Source organism: Coccinella septempunctata, chromosome 1, assembly GCF_907165205.1.
Source record: "Coccinella septempunctata chromosome 1, icCocSept1.1, whole genome shotgun sequence".
Lineage (NCBI taxonomy): Eukaryota > Metazoa > Arthropoda > Insecta > Coleoptera > Coccinellidae > Coccinella > Coccinella septempunctata.
In genome coordinates, this window is record NC_058189.1 from 48519728 (window position 1) to 48536299 (window position 16572).

Below are 16572 nucleotides of genomic sequence, written 5' to 3' on the forward strand. Positions count from 1 at the left end.
CTTTAGAGATTTCATATGACGATCTTCTTCGCACAGAATCGGTGTTTTTCTCCGGACATAAAAATCCCATAAAATTTTACGACCTTCCTCGTTCGTCGCCATTGAACTCTAAAAGTCTTTAGAGACTCTTTAGAGATTTCATATGACGATCTTCTTCGCGCAGAATCGGTGTTTTTTTTTGGCTCACGGTCGTTTTAGACGATTCTCATTGAGCGAGCTACGGTCACGTTTGAATTCAGGGTACCAGTCTTGAATGGTGCTTTATCGCTAAAGGTTGAAATCGATTGATGCACTATTCTTGAATTAGACCACGTCGCAAGAAATGATGTATCTATATGTATTCACCGAACGCGCCTAATAAGCAATATTTAGTGTCGAAAAACAACTGCGTCATATTATTGCTATAAATTCACTTAAGTATATTTGAACTTTTACTTTTGAAAATAATGAACTAGGAATTGGGAATTGAAAATAAACCTCGCATTTCAGAATAAAACAATAAATATATAGAACATATAACAATTAAAATAATTCAACAATACCATATATTCCAATCACATAATAAATAAGACTAATAATAACCAGATATTTGTTCAAATGTCCCAACCCAATGATCTTTCAATGGCCATTTTCCACCTACTGTATTTAACGTCTCGTTCATCATCTGTGAATATAGGATACCAAGTTTTAGAAGGTACATTAATAGTACCAGCTTGCACATTCCAATATCCTACTGCAGAACCAGCAGCCATAGCGGCTCCAAGGGCTGTGCTCTGAAGTACGGCTGATTTTACCACCGTTATTCCAGCCAAGTCTGCCTGAAGTTGCATGAGCAAGGAATTCGCGGTCATACCTCCATCTACCTTTGTTGAAAATATTATTAGAGTTATTTACAGAACTGACTGAAGAAATTTCAACAAAAAGTAAGTAGATATGGAAAAGGAGGCTAAATAAGAGGTTCTAAAGTTTTTGGACTATGTACGTCATAATCAGAATCATTTTCTGAATATATCCCTGTTCTACATTATTCTTGACTACCCAAATGACTACCATTATCATTTGTGGCAATTGTTATGGTATATTTTGAGTCGTAGAGTTCAAAAAACAAGAAAGTCTGTGCTATGTTCAAAGCAACAGCCGAAAATTCTCGAGAGAATTTACTCGTGAATTCTTTGCAGTTACATATGTACTTTCGGTAGAGTTCACTGTTCAGTTGCATACAAAATAATTCCTGCCGTTTTCTTGCCCAAATTCTATAAAGAACTCTCCAGAGAATTTTCAGGTGTTATAAACAGGCTTTTTTTTTTCAGTAGATTATTATTTTCAGAAAATAAAAGATAAGGAATGAAATATTTTTGGACCTTTTCTGAATTCAATATTCAAGCACAATATCCTATAAAACATAAACTCTCAGAATTCAAAAGGTAATAGGAAGTATGAAATAAAGTGTCAATTCTGAATTTCACATACCTTCAATCTCTTCAATGGTGTCTTGCAATCCTTACACATTGCATCCAGAATATCCCTAACTTGAAAGCAAACAGCTTCTAGTGTTGCTCTAATAATATGATTGGATGTGGTATCTTCAGTAATACCACATATAATTCTGAAATTTATGTGATTTTTTGGGATATTGACAAATGATGAGTTAAATCATACCCTCTTGCATCTGCTTGCCAATAAGGGGCATACAACCCACTAAATGCAGGTACAAAATAAACTTCTCCTGACTGAACAGACTCCGCTTCTCTACCATTTCTTTCAGCATCCTTGAAATTCTCAAGAATGTTCAAATTATCTCTAAGCCAATTCAAAGCGGCTCCAGCTATAGCAACAGAACCTTCTAATGCGTAAACTGTAGGTTTGTTGGGTCCTAATTTATAACCTACAGTAGTCAACAGTCCATGTGAGCTCTCTACTTTTGTAGGTCCTGTATTATATAGAAGAAAACAGCCTGTTCCATAGGTAGCCTTTGCCTAAATGAAGATATTTAAATAGTACTAAATAAATTATAAGAATATTCAAGTTGCTTACTTCACCCCTTCCTAGACACATCTGACCTACTAAAGCTGCTTGTTGATCACCTAAGCATCCAGAAATAGGAATACCAGCTAAGGGTCCATCAGAAATTGTTCCATAAACTTCAGAACTGGACTTTATAGTTGGTAACATTGTTTCAGGAAGGTCAAAAAAGTTCAGTAGAACAGGATCCCATTTCAAGGTATCTATATTCATTAGCATAGTTCTGGAAGCATTTGTGCAGTCTGTAATATGTTTACCACCATTTATTCCTCCTGTTAAATTCCATATGAGCCAGGTATCAATTGTTCCAAACATACAATTACCTACAAACAATTTTGAGTGAATAATACAGAAAGAAGTATTTTAATCTAATAGTACAACATCGAAAAAAACTATGATTCTTTTACCAGACTGCAAGGCTTTTTTTATAGCAGGAACATTGTCCTTCAACCACCTAGCTTTCACACCACTAAAATATGGATTCAAAGGCAATCCACAGAGTACTTTCAAATAGTTTTTATTTCTGGAATTGTTTGGCACTTGGTCTAAAAGGTGTTCAATTGTGGAAGAAGTCCTCACATCCAACCAAACTATCGAGTTATGCAGGGGTTTTCCAGTTATTCGATCCCACATTACCGTAGATTCTCTTTGATTTGTAATACCAATAGCCACAATATCTGTTACCTCTCCTCCTTTTGCAATAAGCAGATCAACTGTTTTAGTAATACATTTTCTAACTACATCTAAAATTATCATTGGATCTTGTTCCACCCATCCTTCTTGAGGATATATGGATGATAATTCTTCCTGATATGAGGCCACCTCCTCAACAGTCCCGGCTTTGAAAAGGATGAATCTTGCACTTGAAGTACCTTCATCTATAGCTCCAACGAGTGGTCCGAATTCGGAAAAGCTTTTTGCCGACATAATACTGCAACCAAACGGAGTACACGTACACTAAATTCTTAAAGCTCCACTCAACTTAAACAATCCTTGAAGTCTTCAAGAATTACGCTAGCATGTTAAGTGAGTAATATTCTGATAAGCCTATCTCAAATAGAAAGATCAAAGTCTAAGAAGGAAATACCTATCTGTTTCTAATTAATATTTGAAAACGATATATTTACGGTTAGGTTAGGTTAATGACTCCAAATGTCAAAATTTGGGGGAATCACAAGATTCAAAAAAGCTACCAAACCTCTCAAATGATCCTCTCGTTGTAGTGTTATCTTCAATTGATATTTTATATTATCAACTTTGAAATAAAGTTCCTCAAATGACTTGACAGAAAATAACAAATTACATAATTTTATGCTAATGACAATGTGTTTAAAATAGATAAAAGATGTCTAAAATAGTTTAGTTTGGTAATTTCTGTTTTCTTCTCAACACACAACAATTATCAATATTTCCGGTGAAATCCCAAAGAGAAATATTCAATTTTCATCTTGGAACAGGGATTAGTTTATCAACCATAGGAAATAGGAGGAATTATCCACAAGCCCTTTGAGAGATAAAAACACTTTTTTCTATTTCTCTGCTCCTAAATTCGATAATCCAATACAGGATACACTATGGAGAGTATAAAGACACCATTTTTCACAAAAAAATTTTTATTCAAAATAAATAAATAAGCTTTGAACATCATTATTGTAAATCGAAAAAGTACATAAAGATTAATTCACAATAATTGAAAAAAATTCAATTACCAATAGCATAGTGAATAAATAATAATGTGCAGAAATGAATTCGAAGTAAATACATATTATCTGAAATTGAAATCACAATTCTCTAATAAAATTACTAATACCATAATATTACACGAAATGATCATAGTTTACGATCTTCTACGGTCATATATATGCCTTCTTCTTCATAGGCACTCTCATGCTTGGCTAATATGCGAAGTAAAGGTCTCAAACTCAACCACCATTGCTCCTTTGGTATTCTCAACCTATAAAATATACATGAAATGTAAGTCGGAAGGAAAAGCCAAAACAAACTAAAAAATTGAAACACTGCACACTTTTAACAAGATATTGAATTAATTGAGTGTTACCTTTCAGACCTTGCATAATGAAATTAACTCAATCTTGATTAATATGACAAAATATATGTAAATAAGAATGTATTACTTTTCCCTTGAAGTATATTTCGAGACAAATTACAGCAATATACTCATATAAATTTATGATTTCCCTTTAATCATGGTGGCCCCAATCTGTTTCTCTATCTTCAATAGTCAATTCAATTGCTTCATCTCCAGGTACACTGTTATGTTTGCTCAAAATCCTTAAAAGAGGTCTCAGTCTCAACCACCAATTTTCATTCGGAAGTCTTTTTCTATAAAAATATTCAAATGTTCAAATGTGGAATTTAAGTTAGGAGATCCCCACGAATTCTATGCAGGCAAAAGGAAAATGAAAATTGAGACTTTTTTGAATTAATGAACAGGAGAAAAAGATCGAAGGAAACCAATGATGAAGTGTTCATCACTTCTTGGCAGAATTAGTCACAGCCAGAAATCGAAGATAATTCATAACTTCCAAAAACTAGAATATTATTGATGTTATTCACTCAAACACTGGACACATAGGTACATCATTTTCTCTAGTTTATTGAAGATGCACATTTTAGGATATCTCCTGGAATGTGGTTATCATATTGATGAATGAGCCACCAGAACCAGCCTCTCTAAACTGTCTTTACTAAGAATCATTGAGATTTACTGAATGGTTACATTAGCGAGATGTAACTTAACCCCAAAGCAAGGATATCAATCCATTCACTCATCGACGTTTATATTTCTTAGGAGATAGCAATATCTTCAAGAGTTTGTGCAGAAAAGACTTGAAGTAACAGGAAAGAATCATTGAGAACTACAGAAAATCAACTACTCACTCAAAGTTGGCTTGCGTCTTTAGTTCAATGATTGGCGTGAATTTGTACTGTCGCTTCAACATTCCCAAGAGACATGCAGTTTGAGGCTCGAAATTAGCCTTATTACTAGCACATGTACTAGGTGTTTTAATATGTTTCAGAAGGAAATCAGATGCTTTGGCAGCCATTTTTGTTGCAAAAGTCCTATCAAAAGGTGTTGGAGTACTGCCTTGTTGCATATGACCTGAAACAATGATGGAAGACTCGATTTTATATAAAACAAAATGGAAAGAACATTTAGATTGATCAGTATATATACAAAATCCTACCCAATACATTCATTCTTGTACTGAAAATTCCTTTGCCTTCCTCTGAATACAGACGATGAATAAAATCAGTCGAATAGTTTGCTGATGCTTTTTCATTGCGCAGAACTAAACCCCTCTGAACACCCTCAGCCATTTTGACGGCTAACTGATAGCAGTCCTGCTGCAAATCGTGAACATTAAATGATTCTTCGTGAATATAGGTGGCGTCAGCACCTCCGGCAAGCCCTAGGACAAATAAATAATAAAGATGAAGAACGCTCTAGTGGTAAAATATTTCTCACCTGCCAGGGTAGCGAGATATCCACAGTGTCCACCCATCACTTCTACAATGAAAACTCTTCGTTTTGTTCCTTGAGCTGACAATCTTATTCTATCACAAATTTCGGTGATTTCATTTAGGGCAGTATCACAACCAATTGACAGTTCTGTTCCAGGTACATTGTTACTTATTGTACTTGGGATCACAACTATTGGTATCATTAGTTCGGGGTGCTGCGGCCTTCCTTCAAAAAATTGCAGACATGTGTGAAAAGCCTGCAACAAAATGATATCAAGATCTTCTCCTTGATGAGAGATGAAAACTGTGCTTTATGTTGCAAATACATAATATCTGATAAAATAAATATATTAAAAAAAATGATATCAATGAATTCTGCCCACCTCAAAACCTCCTATAATTAGAATTCCCTGAATGTTTAATTCCTTTATTTTGGCAGCTATTTCTGGCAAACGATTTTCTGGTAATGTCCTTTTTGTTCCTAGAAAACAACCTCCAACAGATACCCACCCAGTGACATCTCTCCAGGCTGAAAGGAAATTGAATGAACAAAAAATAGTTACAAAATCAAACAGCATAATATTCGTGAACAATAATATTCAAGTACAACTTACAAAGTTTCTTGTAGTTTCCCTCAATGAGACCCTCGATTCCATTTTGGATACCTAATACTGTACCAGCATGCCAAGCAATGTTCCGAACAAAAGATCTCACTGCAGCATTCATACCACATGCTGGTGCTCCAACATGCATAACAGCAACAGTCACTGGTTTCTGTGGAAAAATGTAGAATCAATTTTTTCATTTTTTCTAGTTATTCATAGGAAAATGTTGATTTATCACTATCATTCGACATACCACATTCTCATCCAATGTTGGTTTCAATCTTGTCAACAACTTATAAGTCTCCAAATTCCTGGAAAATGATCTACCTCTCAACTCTATGGCTTTAGTCCAGTCTTTTTGCTTCATTGCCTATTAAACACAATATGTTACGGTAAAGGAGATTCGAATTTTCGCCAATATTTACCTCTGCAACTGCTTTTGTTTGTTTGACACACTCCATGAGCGGTAACCTGATGGCTTGATTACCTTCTAATGATATTAGACAAGGGGTGGAACCTTCTTCAGCTTCCATGAGAGCCATCACAGCTTCGGCGCCCATCCGAGAACCCTTTAGTCAAAAAAAAATAAACTGTTGAACAAAATCATTCAGTTTTCAACACTTACTAAAACTCTATCGAAAGCCACTGAGTTTCCACCTCTTTGGACATGACCTAAAATGGTTATCCTGGTATCCTGATGTAAGTTGTCGACTACAACCTTTTTGATTTGTTCAGCTGTAATGGGTTTTCCTTCTACATCAACAGCACCTTCTGCCAAAATGATGATATTCAAACGTTTACCCATTTCTCTTTCCTAAAAATCAGATGAATACAATTTTGGACAGTTATAATATTAAAAGGAACCACTGCCAGACAAATAAAAGGATTAGCAAACTTAACAAGATTGGATTTTGTTAACTTAAATTCAACATCAGGTTATGCTTGAAGCCTTTCAAAATGCTAGCAAAGAAATATTTATTATAAGCTTAATCAGCATTTCTCTCTAATCACTAATCATGCTAAATAGGCGAAGAGGTGAAGCAATGATTATAGAGCGGGTTTCGTAGTCAGTGCAGAACCCAATGTTACTCAAATAAGATGACGCTAATTATGTACCGTGGCCAACTACGCCACAATATACGTTATGATTACACGCATAGTTTTCCACACACAGAAGATTTCACGAAAAAGATATTATTTTGTTAAAAAAAATTAGTAGTTCTGCAGCTCTGCAACACGTGGGTGTGAACCACCCTGAGGTTGTGAAAGAAGCATGTTTCTTCAATAGAACTTACGGGATATCAAATTCTATAAATAAAAATATCAAAAAAACATCAAAATGAATGCAGGGTGAACAAACAACCGACATTACAATAACACTGACAATTAGTAAAAATCATAAGCACTTAGTCGTTTTAACAGCCAATAACTACTCTAATGTTATTTCAAAGCAGTCCTTTCACAAAATCATAAAATACCTGCTTCAATTTCTTACACATTTTTTCTGGCCAATTTTGGTTTGGTGGATCTTCAGGTATAAACACATAATCTGCTTCAGATGCCATAGCAGATAATAAGGCTAAATAGCTGCAAAAGCAGGATAACTCTAGATTTCAAATCAAACAAACCATCACAAGATGATGTATTTTTACATTTTCAACTTTTATCAAGAACGCAAAAATTACTAAGTTACTTATATAGATTAAAAGGTCGAACATATACCTCAATAAGTTTATCACAAAGTATTTCAGGCCAATGTAGGGGAGGGGGATGTTCAGGTATAAATATGAAGTCTGCCTCAGAGGACAAACCAGAAACAATGGCTAAATACCTGGAATATTATAAGAAACACATAATTTCTCTATATGTACTTCATGATTGGTCCCAATGAAAAACTTTTTTAGAAAAGTACAGAAAAACGTTTTATTTTACTCACTGGCGTAGTCCGGATTATTTTTCGAAAATGGGAGGGGTCTGGGAAGGTCTGTGTAGTTTTTAGCTTGAAAATTATGTCAATTTCAGTACCTGGCGTGGAAGGGCACAGACAATTCTGGGAGACAGGGAGTGCCTACCCTGACCCCTACCTGTCCACGCCAATGAATTTTCGTTTGGGCATTCCTAGAGTAATTTATTCTCTCTTTGTTGCCCAAACGCTGTAATGAATTATCGAAGAAAATGCATAGAACTTTCAGGTTCACCTGAACTGAGTGTGAAGGGAAGTAAGACTAATCTCATTTAGGAAGAAGGGAGCATTTAAAAATGAGAGTGTAAAAATCGTTAAATTTTTTGTAGAACAGCACAAAAAAGTAATATTCTTACCCGCAGTGTCGACCCATAACTTCCATAATGAAGGTCCTTTGGTGAGAGTAGGCAGTACTTGATATAGCATCTAGAGCTTCAATTATTCTGCAACATTGACACACAATAGACTAAAAGCCCCAATAGTGAACTATTAATAATAGAACTTGCCTACGAAGTGCACTGGCGGTGCCTATTGTCATGTCTGTGCCACAAAAATCATTATCTATCGACCCAACTAAACCGCATACATTGAGAAATTTATATTTTTCCTTTTCTTCTTTGGTAATTCGTCCTGAATGAAATTATTGAATCAATAGATTATAGAAAATAATTAAGAATTCGCAATACACTCACCAGTTGATTCAAGCTCATTCAAGAGATCAGTATATTCAGACCTAAATGTATCCGCACCAGTCAATGTACCATCTCCACCAATAGCAACAATATTGGTTATACCTCTTTTCACCAAGTTTTCCGCAGCTTTCAGTCGACCCCAACGCTCCCTAAAGAGTAAATGAATGCCAAGTTATGATAAAGTTGCCTTGCATATACATATTGAGGTAATTAATGTCCCTTGATTATTAGATATTGACTTAAAGCCTGATACAGTCTGAACTAAAGACTCAGGTCATAATCATTACACACAGGAACACAGGCATATCATATTATGTATATATGCTAAAAGATAGAGACAGGATTTCATTAAATGGATTGAAGTCAGCATTAGTTTCTCAAAGGGTTTAACTTTTTAGTTACTCTCCTTCAATTAATGCAGTTATGGCATTGTCTGTAATCATAGTCTATAGGAGCATTGAATTGATGTGGCCAAGACTTGGTGAAATCATAGACTTATTACATATTAATATGTATCATTATTACATATTAATATGTCTATGAGTGAAATCGTTGATTATTTAAGAACTAAATCTACCAACAATGAATTTTTTACCACTACATGAAACCCCACCCAAGAGCAAAACACTATGGTGGTAAAAAACTCATCTTAAGTGAACATTAAATGCATTTTTCTATGCAAGTACATTTTTTGTCATTCTTTCAAGGATAAAATATTTGTTGACTTTTAGAGATCATCAATTGATAGATAATGACTAATCAGTTTTAGAACAACCTCATTGGTTGTTTTGTAAATTACTTGTGAATATATGGAAAAGGTTTGCTTGAATATGCAAACAAATGAAAAAGAAGCAACTTCAAATCTGATCATAATATACCTGAAATGAAATACTCACTGTAGAGTTGAAAACAGTTCTGAGAGAAACAAAAGAATGATAATTCTTGTCACTTGATAATATAGAATAATATGTATATTATTTACATATTGCTTTTAGGCATAATCAATAAAATAACTTACTTGAAGTCCATACATCTTGCAGATCCAATAACAGTACCTCCCATATGTATGATGCTACTAACAGAGGACCAATCAGCTTCAATAATGTTGTCGCCTCCATCAACCATCCCTAAAAATAACAATATCAACTTGAAATTTGTTTTCAGAGTTGCTGATAAGAATGTCTCATAATAGAAAATATTATATGTAGAATATTTTTGGAGACAGGGTGAATTATTATTAAGATCAATTTCATATTGTGCAATACTTTATAATAAAATTAGGAACATTATCAAGCAGGAAAGTTCTCCTGAAAAAAATAGAAAACCATAAAATAAATGTTTAAATGATGGACATAAAAAATAAAAACGACTTTCTAGAAACAATACTATTTCAAATTGGTCATATGCCAAAATGAGCTGGTTCAGAGTTACTTCAAAAATACATCGAAAGATTTCAATGGGATAAGGGTGTAGATAAACTTTTAGATAAGAATTTGACATATTAAATGAAGCGGAGTATTCATCAAATAACATTATACAAACCTTGATATCCTTCCCTGATGAAATACACTTTGCACCCTAAGTAAATTCCTGTTCGAACAACTGCCCGAACAGCTGCATTCATGCCCTGAAATCGATATTCTGAGTTATGAAAACATTATAATTATTACTGAACATGCAGAAATTGCGTAAAAAAAATTTCTCACCTGAGAATCACCCCCGCTGGTAAAGACAGCTATGCCTTTTCCCTTATAGGCTCCTCTCTGAATGAATTTATGTCCTGTCATGTTTGTATGATTTTTGAGAATTGGTGTAAAATATTAGATGAAACTTTAATTTGTCACATGAATTCGAATTTCGTTCAACATAAACAAATTCATCAGTTTACATAAGTTTCAGGGTTGATATTGAATCATAACAAGTCAAGGTGACTTTCAAGCTACACACTGAATTCGATAACGAGATATATGCCTCTGTGGAGTTCTTTTTCTATAGTAGGGAGTGTACACAGTGCGTGACAAATCTCACGTTACAAATAGGTGGTATATTTGAGTATAAAACAAAAGGAAATGTTAATATCCGGTCTTAATTCCATTATTCATGGTATAGAGTATCTACCTATCTATCTTAACGTCTGAAAGAAACGGCATGAGAATTAAAAAAAAATTTTGAATAAGTATTCTCACAATTATTTTCTGAAAAGTTGAAACGAATTATATATGTTAATTAACATTTTTATCATTCATTTAGAATTTAGATACATATCATTCGTTAAGCAACGTTGTTTCAAGGAATTAATTCTGTAAACACTTCTGCAGTAGAAGAATATTAATTTTCACAAATAATAATTTTTTATTTTTACTCCTTTATATTATAGATGTTGGAAGAAAACCTATAAGAACTTCTAAGAAAAATTCATGCATGCTTCTTCCAAAACATCCTATCAATATAATTTACAATTTCGCCAAAAAATATGTTTGTACTCAATCAAAGTACTCAAGGACTTTAAGAAATTCTATATGCAAAGACCCAATAATTTAATAATTTCATCATAATTATCATATCTCATATCATATTCATTATAATTATCATCATATCTCTTATAAACATATCAATTAAAAGTCATATGGAATATGTTAATTTTTTTTATTTTATAAATACACTACCAGACCCTACCTATTTTTAAAAATATCATTCAATTTATAGCTTTTCTCTAGTCGGATGTTATAATCCTTAAAGTGAATTTACAAAATAATTGAAAATCGAAATTCATTTCGATGAGAAATTAAAAAAATAAAACAGTAAATGTTTCGGTCGATGGACATTAAAGAACAGTTATTATTATTATTATTATTAAATGTTTCATTTGCTGTTTTTTGACTGTTTTGATCTTTCTATTCGTTTTACGGCGCATTAATTTACTTTTTGACAAAGACTGACTTCTACTAATGATCGACTATTCGCATGCATGATGGATGGATTTTCCTTTTCGGTTTTCGCTAGAAAACTAGCTCTTATTTGTGCGTATAAAATTCAAATATAGGTGTACCTATTAAAAATATATTTTAAAAATTTTTCAATTCTGTATTGAAGTTTTATATGCCATTCATATCTGTACAATTTTATATTTTGTAATTATGATTAGGTACGCAATGATATAAAATAATCAATTCTGGGAATTTATTTTTTCTTCATGGATTTCATGAAGGAGTCAAAACTTTCCTCTGCAACATCTGAGATAGCATCTTCATAACACTCCTTGAAATCTTGTTCCCTGTTTTCGATGAATGCCTGAAATGAAAATTTCGATGCACAGTTAATCATTTCGATCATTTCGGATACCGTTTCCCAAATATCATCACCATCACCCCTCTTCAGACCTCCCCTGATGAGTACCTATTAATACTCGGTATTCGAAAACTTAGAAAATTCAGTAAAGCGAATCTTGAATTGAATATCAGAGACTCTGTGAATATCAGAGACTCTGTGAATATCATCCTAGCTTTGCGAGGGTGACTAAGCTGAAAGCTCCTTCCCTTTTTATGGCCTTCACATGCGGGGAGAAAAATAAGGTTTACTGTGAAACGTCAAATTCCTTCTTTGAAGCTATCCCCCATAAAAACTTAACGTGAAAACTTTCATTATTCTTTACAGATTTATCTCAGTCATCATAAATATAATAAGTTATACCTATAGAGGTAACGAGTTGAAAAATATACTCACTTGTAGTCTCCTATTTCTGATCAGTTTTTTCGTAGTCGCTCTCGCTTTAGGTGGAATATTCTTGAAGAGATTGCAGAATGCTATACTTTTAGAAAAAGCTTCTTCTTTGTTTTCAGCTATTTCATCAATCAGTCCATAGCTGAGTGCTTCCTCAGCTGAAAACATTCTTCCTGACGTTAAAGCTAATTCACTTTGTCTACGACCTATTATATCTTCCATAGTCTCTATGAACCACATTGGTGGACTAAATCCCATGTGAGTTTCGTTGAGACCTATGCTTCCACCCTTTACCATTACCCTGTACTCACAGCCTAATGTTAAAATGCAGGCTCCGGCAGGAGTAGCACCCTAAAAAAACTCCATTGAGGCAAAAAGCAGATAACACTCTCTTCGGTGTTATTAAGTATTAAATGTTACACTTGTTGGTGTTATGAAATATGGTTTATCTATCATTTTTCATTTGTTTTCACTTACGTGCATACAAGCTACTGTTGGAGCGCTGTGGCCATATAGCTTTATCCACACATCCTGTACGGAAGTCCAGAATTTCTTGGCTCTCTCTAATGTCGGCTTATGCATTTCTTTGTAATCAAAACCTGCTGAGAAGAGTTTCTCTAGGGACTGAAAATTAGGTATCAAATCACTTCATGGTTTAATACTCAATGGCGAACCATTAATTTCATAGGAAAATAATTAATATTTACGAATATGGGTAGAGTCATAGTTTCAGTATACTTAATGATTAAAATAAAATCGAAGAAGGGGTACTGCGGCGGCCACAAACCACATGATGCAATTGTATGAACTTCTCGATGCTGGGTAGGAACCTATATTTATCTGAATTTTTAATCATGATATAGATTTTCGTGTGTATGTATGTTATCATTTTCTGCTCATAACACAGATCTATATACATATAGGTACAGAGTGAGTCAAAAATGTGTACCGAGCTTTCTGGGGGTGATAGTGAATTGAAAAATAAGCATAGTTTTATATATAAACTCATGGCCAAAAATGCATATTGAGGGAGATATATCCTTCCAAAGTTGATAAACAAAAAAAAAACATTTTCGGCATAACTTCTAAATGGTGAATGCCACCAGATTGAAAGTTCGTGTATAAATGTATGTTGTTGAAATACATTTTTTTATTACACTTCTACATTTCTGATATTGTTATAAAGGGTGTTTCAAGAAGCTGAGTCATGATTTTTTGGACACATAACAATAACCTGATGAATGAATCTGCAGACATCACATAGATAACTATGAAAATTTATAGTTCAATATCTATATTTTAATGGAAATTAGAGATTCTGAAATCATGTTCGCAATATAAGGCTTCTTTTAGAGGGTGAGTCATGATTTTTTGGGACAACTTCTTTCGTTGTATTCGTTTTGGTGAAAAAAGTATTCGATAGAGCAAAGAAAATTACATGAAAAAGGTACTCTTAACCAAATTAAAATTTTTTTACCGTTTTAGAGATATTTGAGTTTTTGTATACAAAAACTCAAATTGAAGTTATAGGATACTAGTCGTTTGGAAAATTATTGATTTAAATTAAGGGTGTTTCGACTATTTTTCCAGTTGCTCCTGAAGAAGTCAACGATAGTTGACGAAATATATAGAGCTTTAATACAATTTGACTCTCATTGGAATTTTGCCCTGAAAAATAGTCGAAACACCCTTAATTTAAATCAAAAACTCAAATATATAAAATTTTTTGAATTTGGGTAAGAATACCTTTTTCATGTAATTTTCTTCGCTCTATCGAATGCTTTTTTCACCAAAACGAATACAACGAAAGAAGTTGTCCCAAAAAATCATGACTCACCCTCTAAAAGAAGCCTTTTATATTGCGAACATGATTTCAGAATCTCTAATTTCCATTAAAATATACATATTGAACTATAAAGATGCATCATTTACAAGTAGAATAAGAAAAACAGTTAATGAAATTACGAAAACGGAACCACTGGAACCAGAAACACAGAATAAGTTTATATTAGACGAAAAAAGAAATGAGATATATGCTTATCGAAACCAACATGGAAAAATGTAACCAATACATGGGGGAAATCTGTAGTAATTAGTAGATTATCATCCCCTATTAAAAAAAAACAGACAATAATGCGCCCGACCATCCAGAATAACAGTCCTCAGTCTTTACTTAAGACTTAAGATCTTTTCGTAAATTTTCGTGCTCCAAGCTTGTAATACAGACCGAGTGTAAATGAATGGTAAAATTCTTAGGGGTGATTCCTTGTCAAAAATAGTGTAGGTCTTTCTGATCATTTTTGTTTCGTTTTGAGCAGTCTCTGCTTATATACAACCCCCTAAGGATATTTCGAGTCTTATGTGAAATAGTGGCAACAAAAAGGATTCGATTTAATACAATCGAGTGAAGAGACAGAGAAGTGCTCAGAGATATCTTCCATATGCTACTATACTACAAGAAATTGCAGTGACTTTGAAAATACTAGAAAATACGAGGACATTCGTAGTAGCTCTCATTTTTCATTGAATATAATTTCGCAATTTACAGCTAATGTGAATCATTCTCTGATTTCCTTTGGAAATTTTTCAGATGTTTGTTATGATTACTAGGAGAAAATTTGAAATGTGCACTACAGAATTCTTTCCCATTTATTTTTTTTTTCAAATTAATACCTGTACCGTAAAAACACATGCCGCTAAAGCTTGTTTTTCGAGTGGGCTATCTATCCTCTGTTCATTTACGGGCGTTTTCAATAAACCTATCTATCCATCGTTTCACTTACTGACGATTAGTAACCATTCTAAAATATATCTACAGATACATCATAGAAACGAAATCACATGCATGCATTTTCTATCTTTAGTAACTGAAACAATGGATAGATAGGATTATTGAAAACGGCCGTAAATCTATGAGCATGATATCCGCCTGTACTAGAGGTAAAGAAGGTCGAAGATAATTCCAGCCTATACTATACTATACTATACTATACGACCTTTGAGTATTCAACCCCTTACTCAAGGTTAATACTCAAGGATACGACTCAAGATCAGTGGAGGATCTGCAGCCTTGGCCGTCCTAAGCGCCTAGGGCCTTGGTCATTTAGAATGTTGCATTTGGTCCAATAATTTGCACTCACTCTTTTGTTTGTCACGATAGGCTGTCCCTAATATCTGGCCGCCCTAAGCCTGCGCCTAATTGGCTTTAAGGCAAATCCGCCACTGCTCACGATACGTAGGTACCTTCGACGAATTTGATAAGAATGATCATGCAGAATAATAAATATAACCATTGAATCAACTTTTCTCATAATAAGGATTATTTCCATTCGTCTTTTTTACCTCTTAAACACTATACGTACCGATCTTAGGATCACGCCTTTACATTCATTCTTCTCTAGATCTCCAAGAGCACCTGACAATTCAGTCATGATTTCCAAATTCAAACTGTTAACTGGCGGCCTTTGCAGTATAACCGAAGCTATACCGGTCTGGCTATCAACAACGACATCAACAAGTTTTTTACTTTCAGTTGAGAATTTCCTCCATATAGTCCTCAGGTTACCCCTCGTGATCGAATTGAACATTTTCCTCGCGTACTTTACTACCGAATCCGGTCGAAACCCAAACCAGATTACATTTTAATCTATGAGTGTTTCACGAATATACATAATCAAAAACCTTTCATCCGGATTTAGATGATAAATCTATACATTGGCGTCCCATCATGAGTTTTGTTAGTTCATTTGAGCAAGAGAAACGAGGTCCAGCAAACAGTTTCACGGAGGCAGATATATGTAGTTCCTCTACCTTCTCATTCTACGTGTGTGCGGTGCCTCTAATACCTGTCTGAACTGAGGCCTTGTGGGCTGTGGCCCATTGTTCATCTGCATGCAGTTGAAGAGACCTACACCCTGAGACACGCGGACAAAAATGCCGCAAGTAGACTTGCAGAGAGGAGTCCTTCTCACAATAAGAATAGTGGATACCTATTTTGTGTTGTCTAGGTGTGTTATCCTTAATTCTGCAAGGTTACTACGTTTTACAGAAAATGTTCGACAGTTTTATGCACCCATAAGTCCCA

At 34.1% G+C, this 16572-nt stretch overlaps 3 protein-coding genes across 7 annotated transcripts; all 3 read right to left on the reverse strand.

Annotated features, from left to right (window-relative positions):
• Positions 1 to 483: 483 nt before the first annotated feature.
• LOC123320467 (glycerol kinase-like) lies at positions 484 to 3376 on the reverse strand. Its single transcript, XM_044907801.1, has 6 exons — positions 3221 to 3376; positions 2430 to 2953; positions 2035 to 2345; positions 1660 to 1976; positions 1471 to 1606; positions 484 to 863 (listed from the first exon to the last, which is right to left on the reverse strand). The coding sequence occupies exons 2-6, from the start codon at positions 2947 to 2949 to the stop codon at positions 594 to 596; spliced, it is 1554 nt and encodes a 517-aa protein (XP_044763736.1). The 5' UTR covers positions 2950 to 2953; positions 3221 to 3376; the 3' UTR covers positions 484 to 593.
• A 241-nt stretch (positions 3377 to 3617) lies between these two features.
• On the reverse strand, positions 3618 to 10720 carry LOC123315951 (ATP-dependent 6-phosphofructokinase). Of its 5 annotated transcripts, none has more exons than XM_044901876.1 (16): positions 10475 to 10719; positions 10311 to 10395; positions 9787 to 9895; positions 8769 to 8917; positions 8583 to 8706; positions 8433 to 8519; positions 7836 to 7944; positions 6739 to 6927; positions 6539 to 6682; positions 6367 to 6483; positions 6123 to 6282; positions 5892 to 6037; positions 5513 to 5765; positions 5232 to 5456; positions 4924 to 5146; positions 3618 to 3976 (listed from the first exon to the last, which is right to left on the reverse strand). In XM_044901876.1, exons 1-16 carry the CDS (start codon positions 10553 to 10555, stop codon positions 3853 to 3855), a joined length of 2325 nt encoding a protein of 774 aa, XP_044757811.1. In that variant the 5' UTR covers positions 10556 to 10719; the 3' UTR covers positions 3618 to 3852. The 5 variants fall into 5 exon arrangements, with proteins under 5 accessions (XP_044757811.1, XP_044757808.1, XP_044757801.1 ...); XM_044901873.1 differs by lacking the exon at positions 7836 to 7944 and adding an exon at positions 7592 to 7700 and having other exon boundaries at positions 10475 to 10718; XM_044901866.1 differs by lacking the exon at positions 3618 to 3976 and adding an exon at positions 4134 to 4365 and having other exon boundaries at positions 10475 to 10720.
• A 1094-nt stretch (positions 10721 to 11814) lies between these two features.
• On the reverse strand, positions 11815 to 16136 carry LOC123312356 (enoyl-CoA delta isomerase 1, mitochondrial-like). The gene is made up of 4 exons (XM_044896744.1): positions 15851 to 16136; positions 12966 to 13112; positions 12492 to 12839; positions 11815 to 12059 (listed from the first exon to the last, which is right to left on the reverse strand). Exons 1-4 carry the CDS (start codon positions 16073 to 16075, stop codon positions 11949 to 11951), a joined length of 831 nt encoding a protein of 276 aa, XP_044752679.1. The 5' UTR covers positions 16076 to 16136; the 3' UTR covers positions 11815 to 11948.
• Between the last annotated feature and the right edge of the window lie 436 nt (positions 16137 to 16572).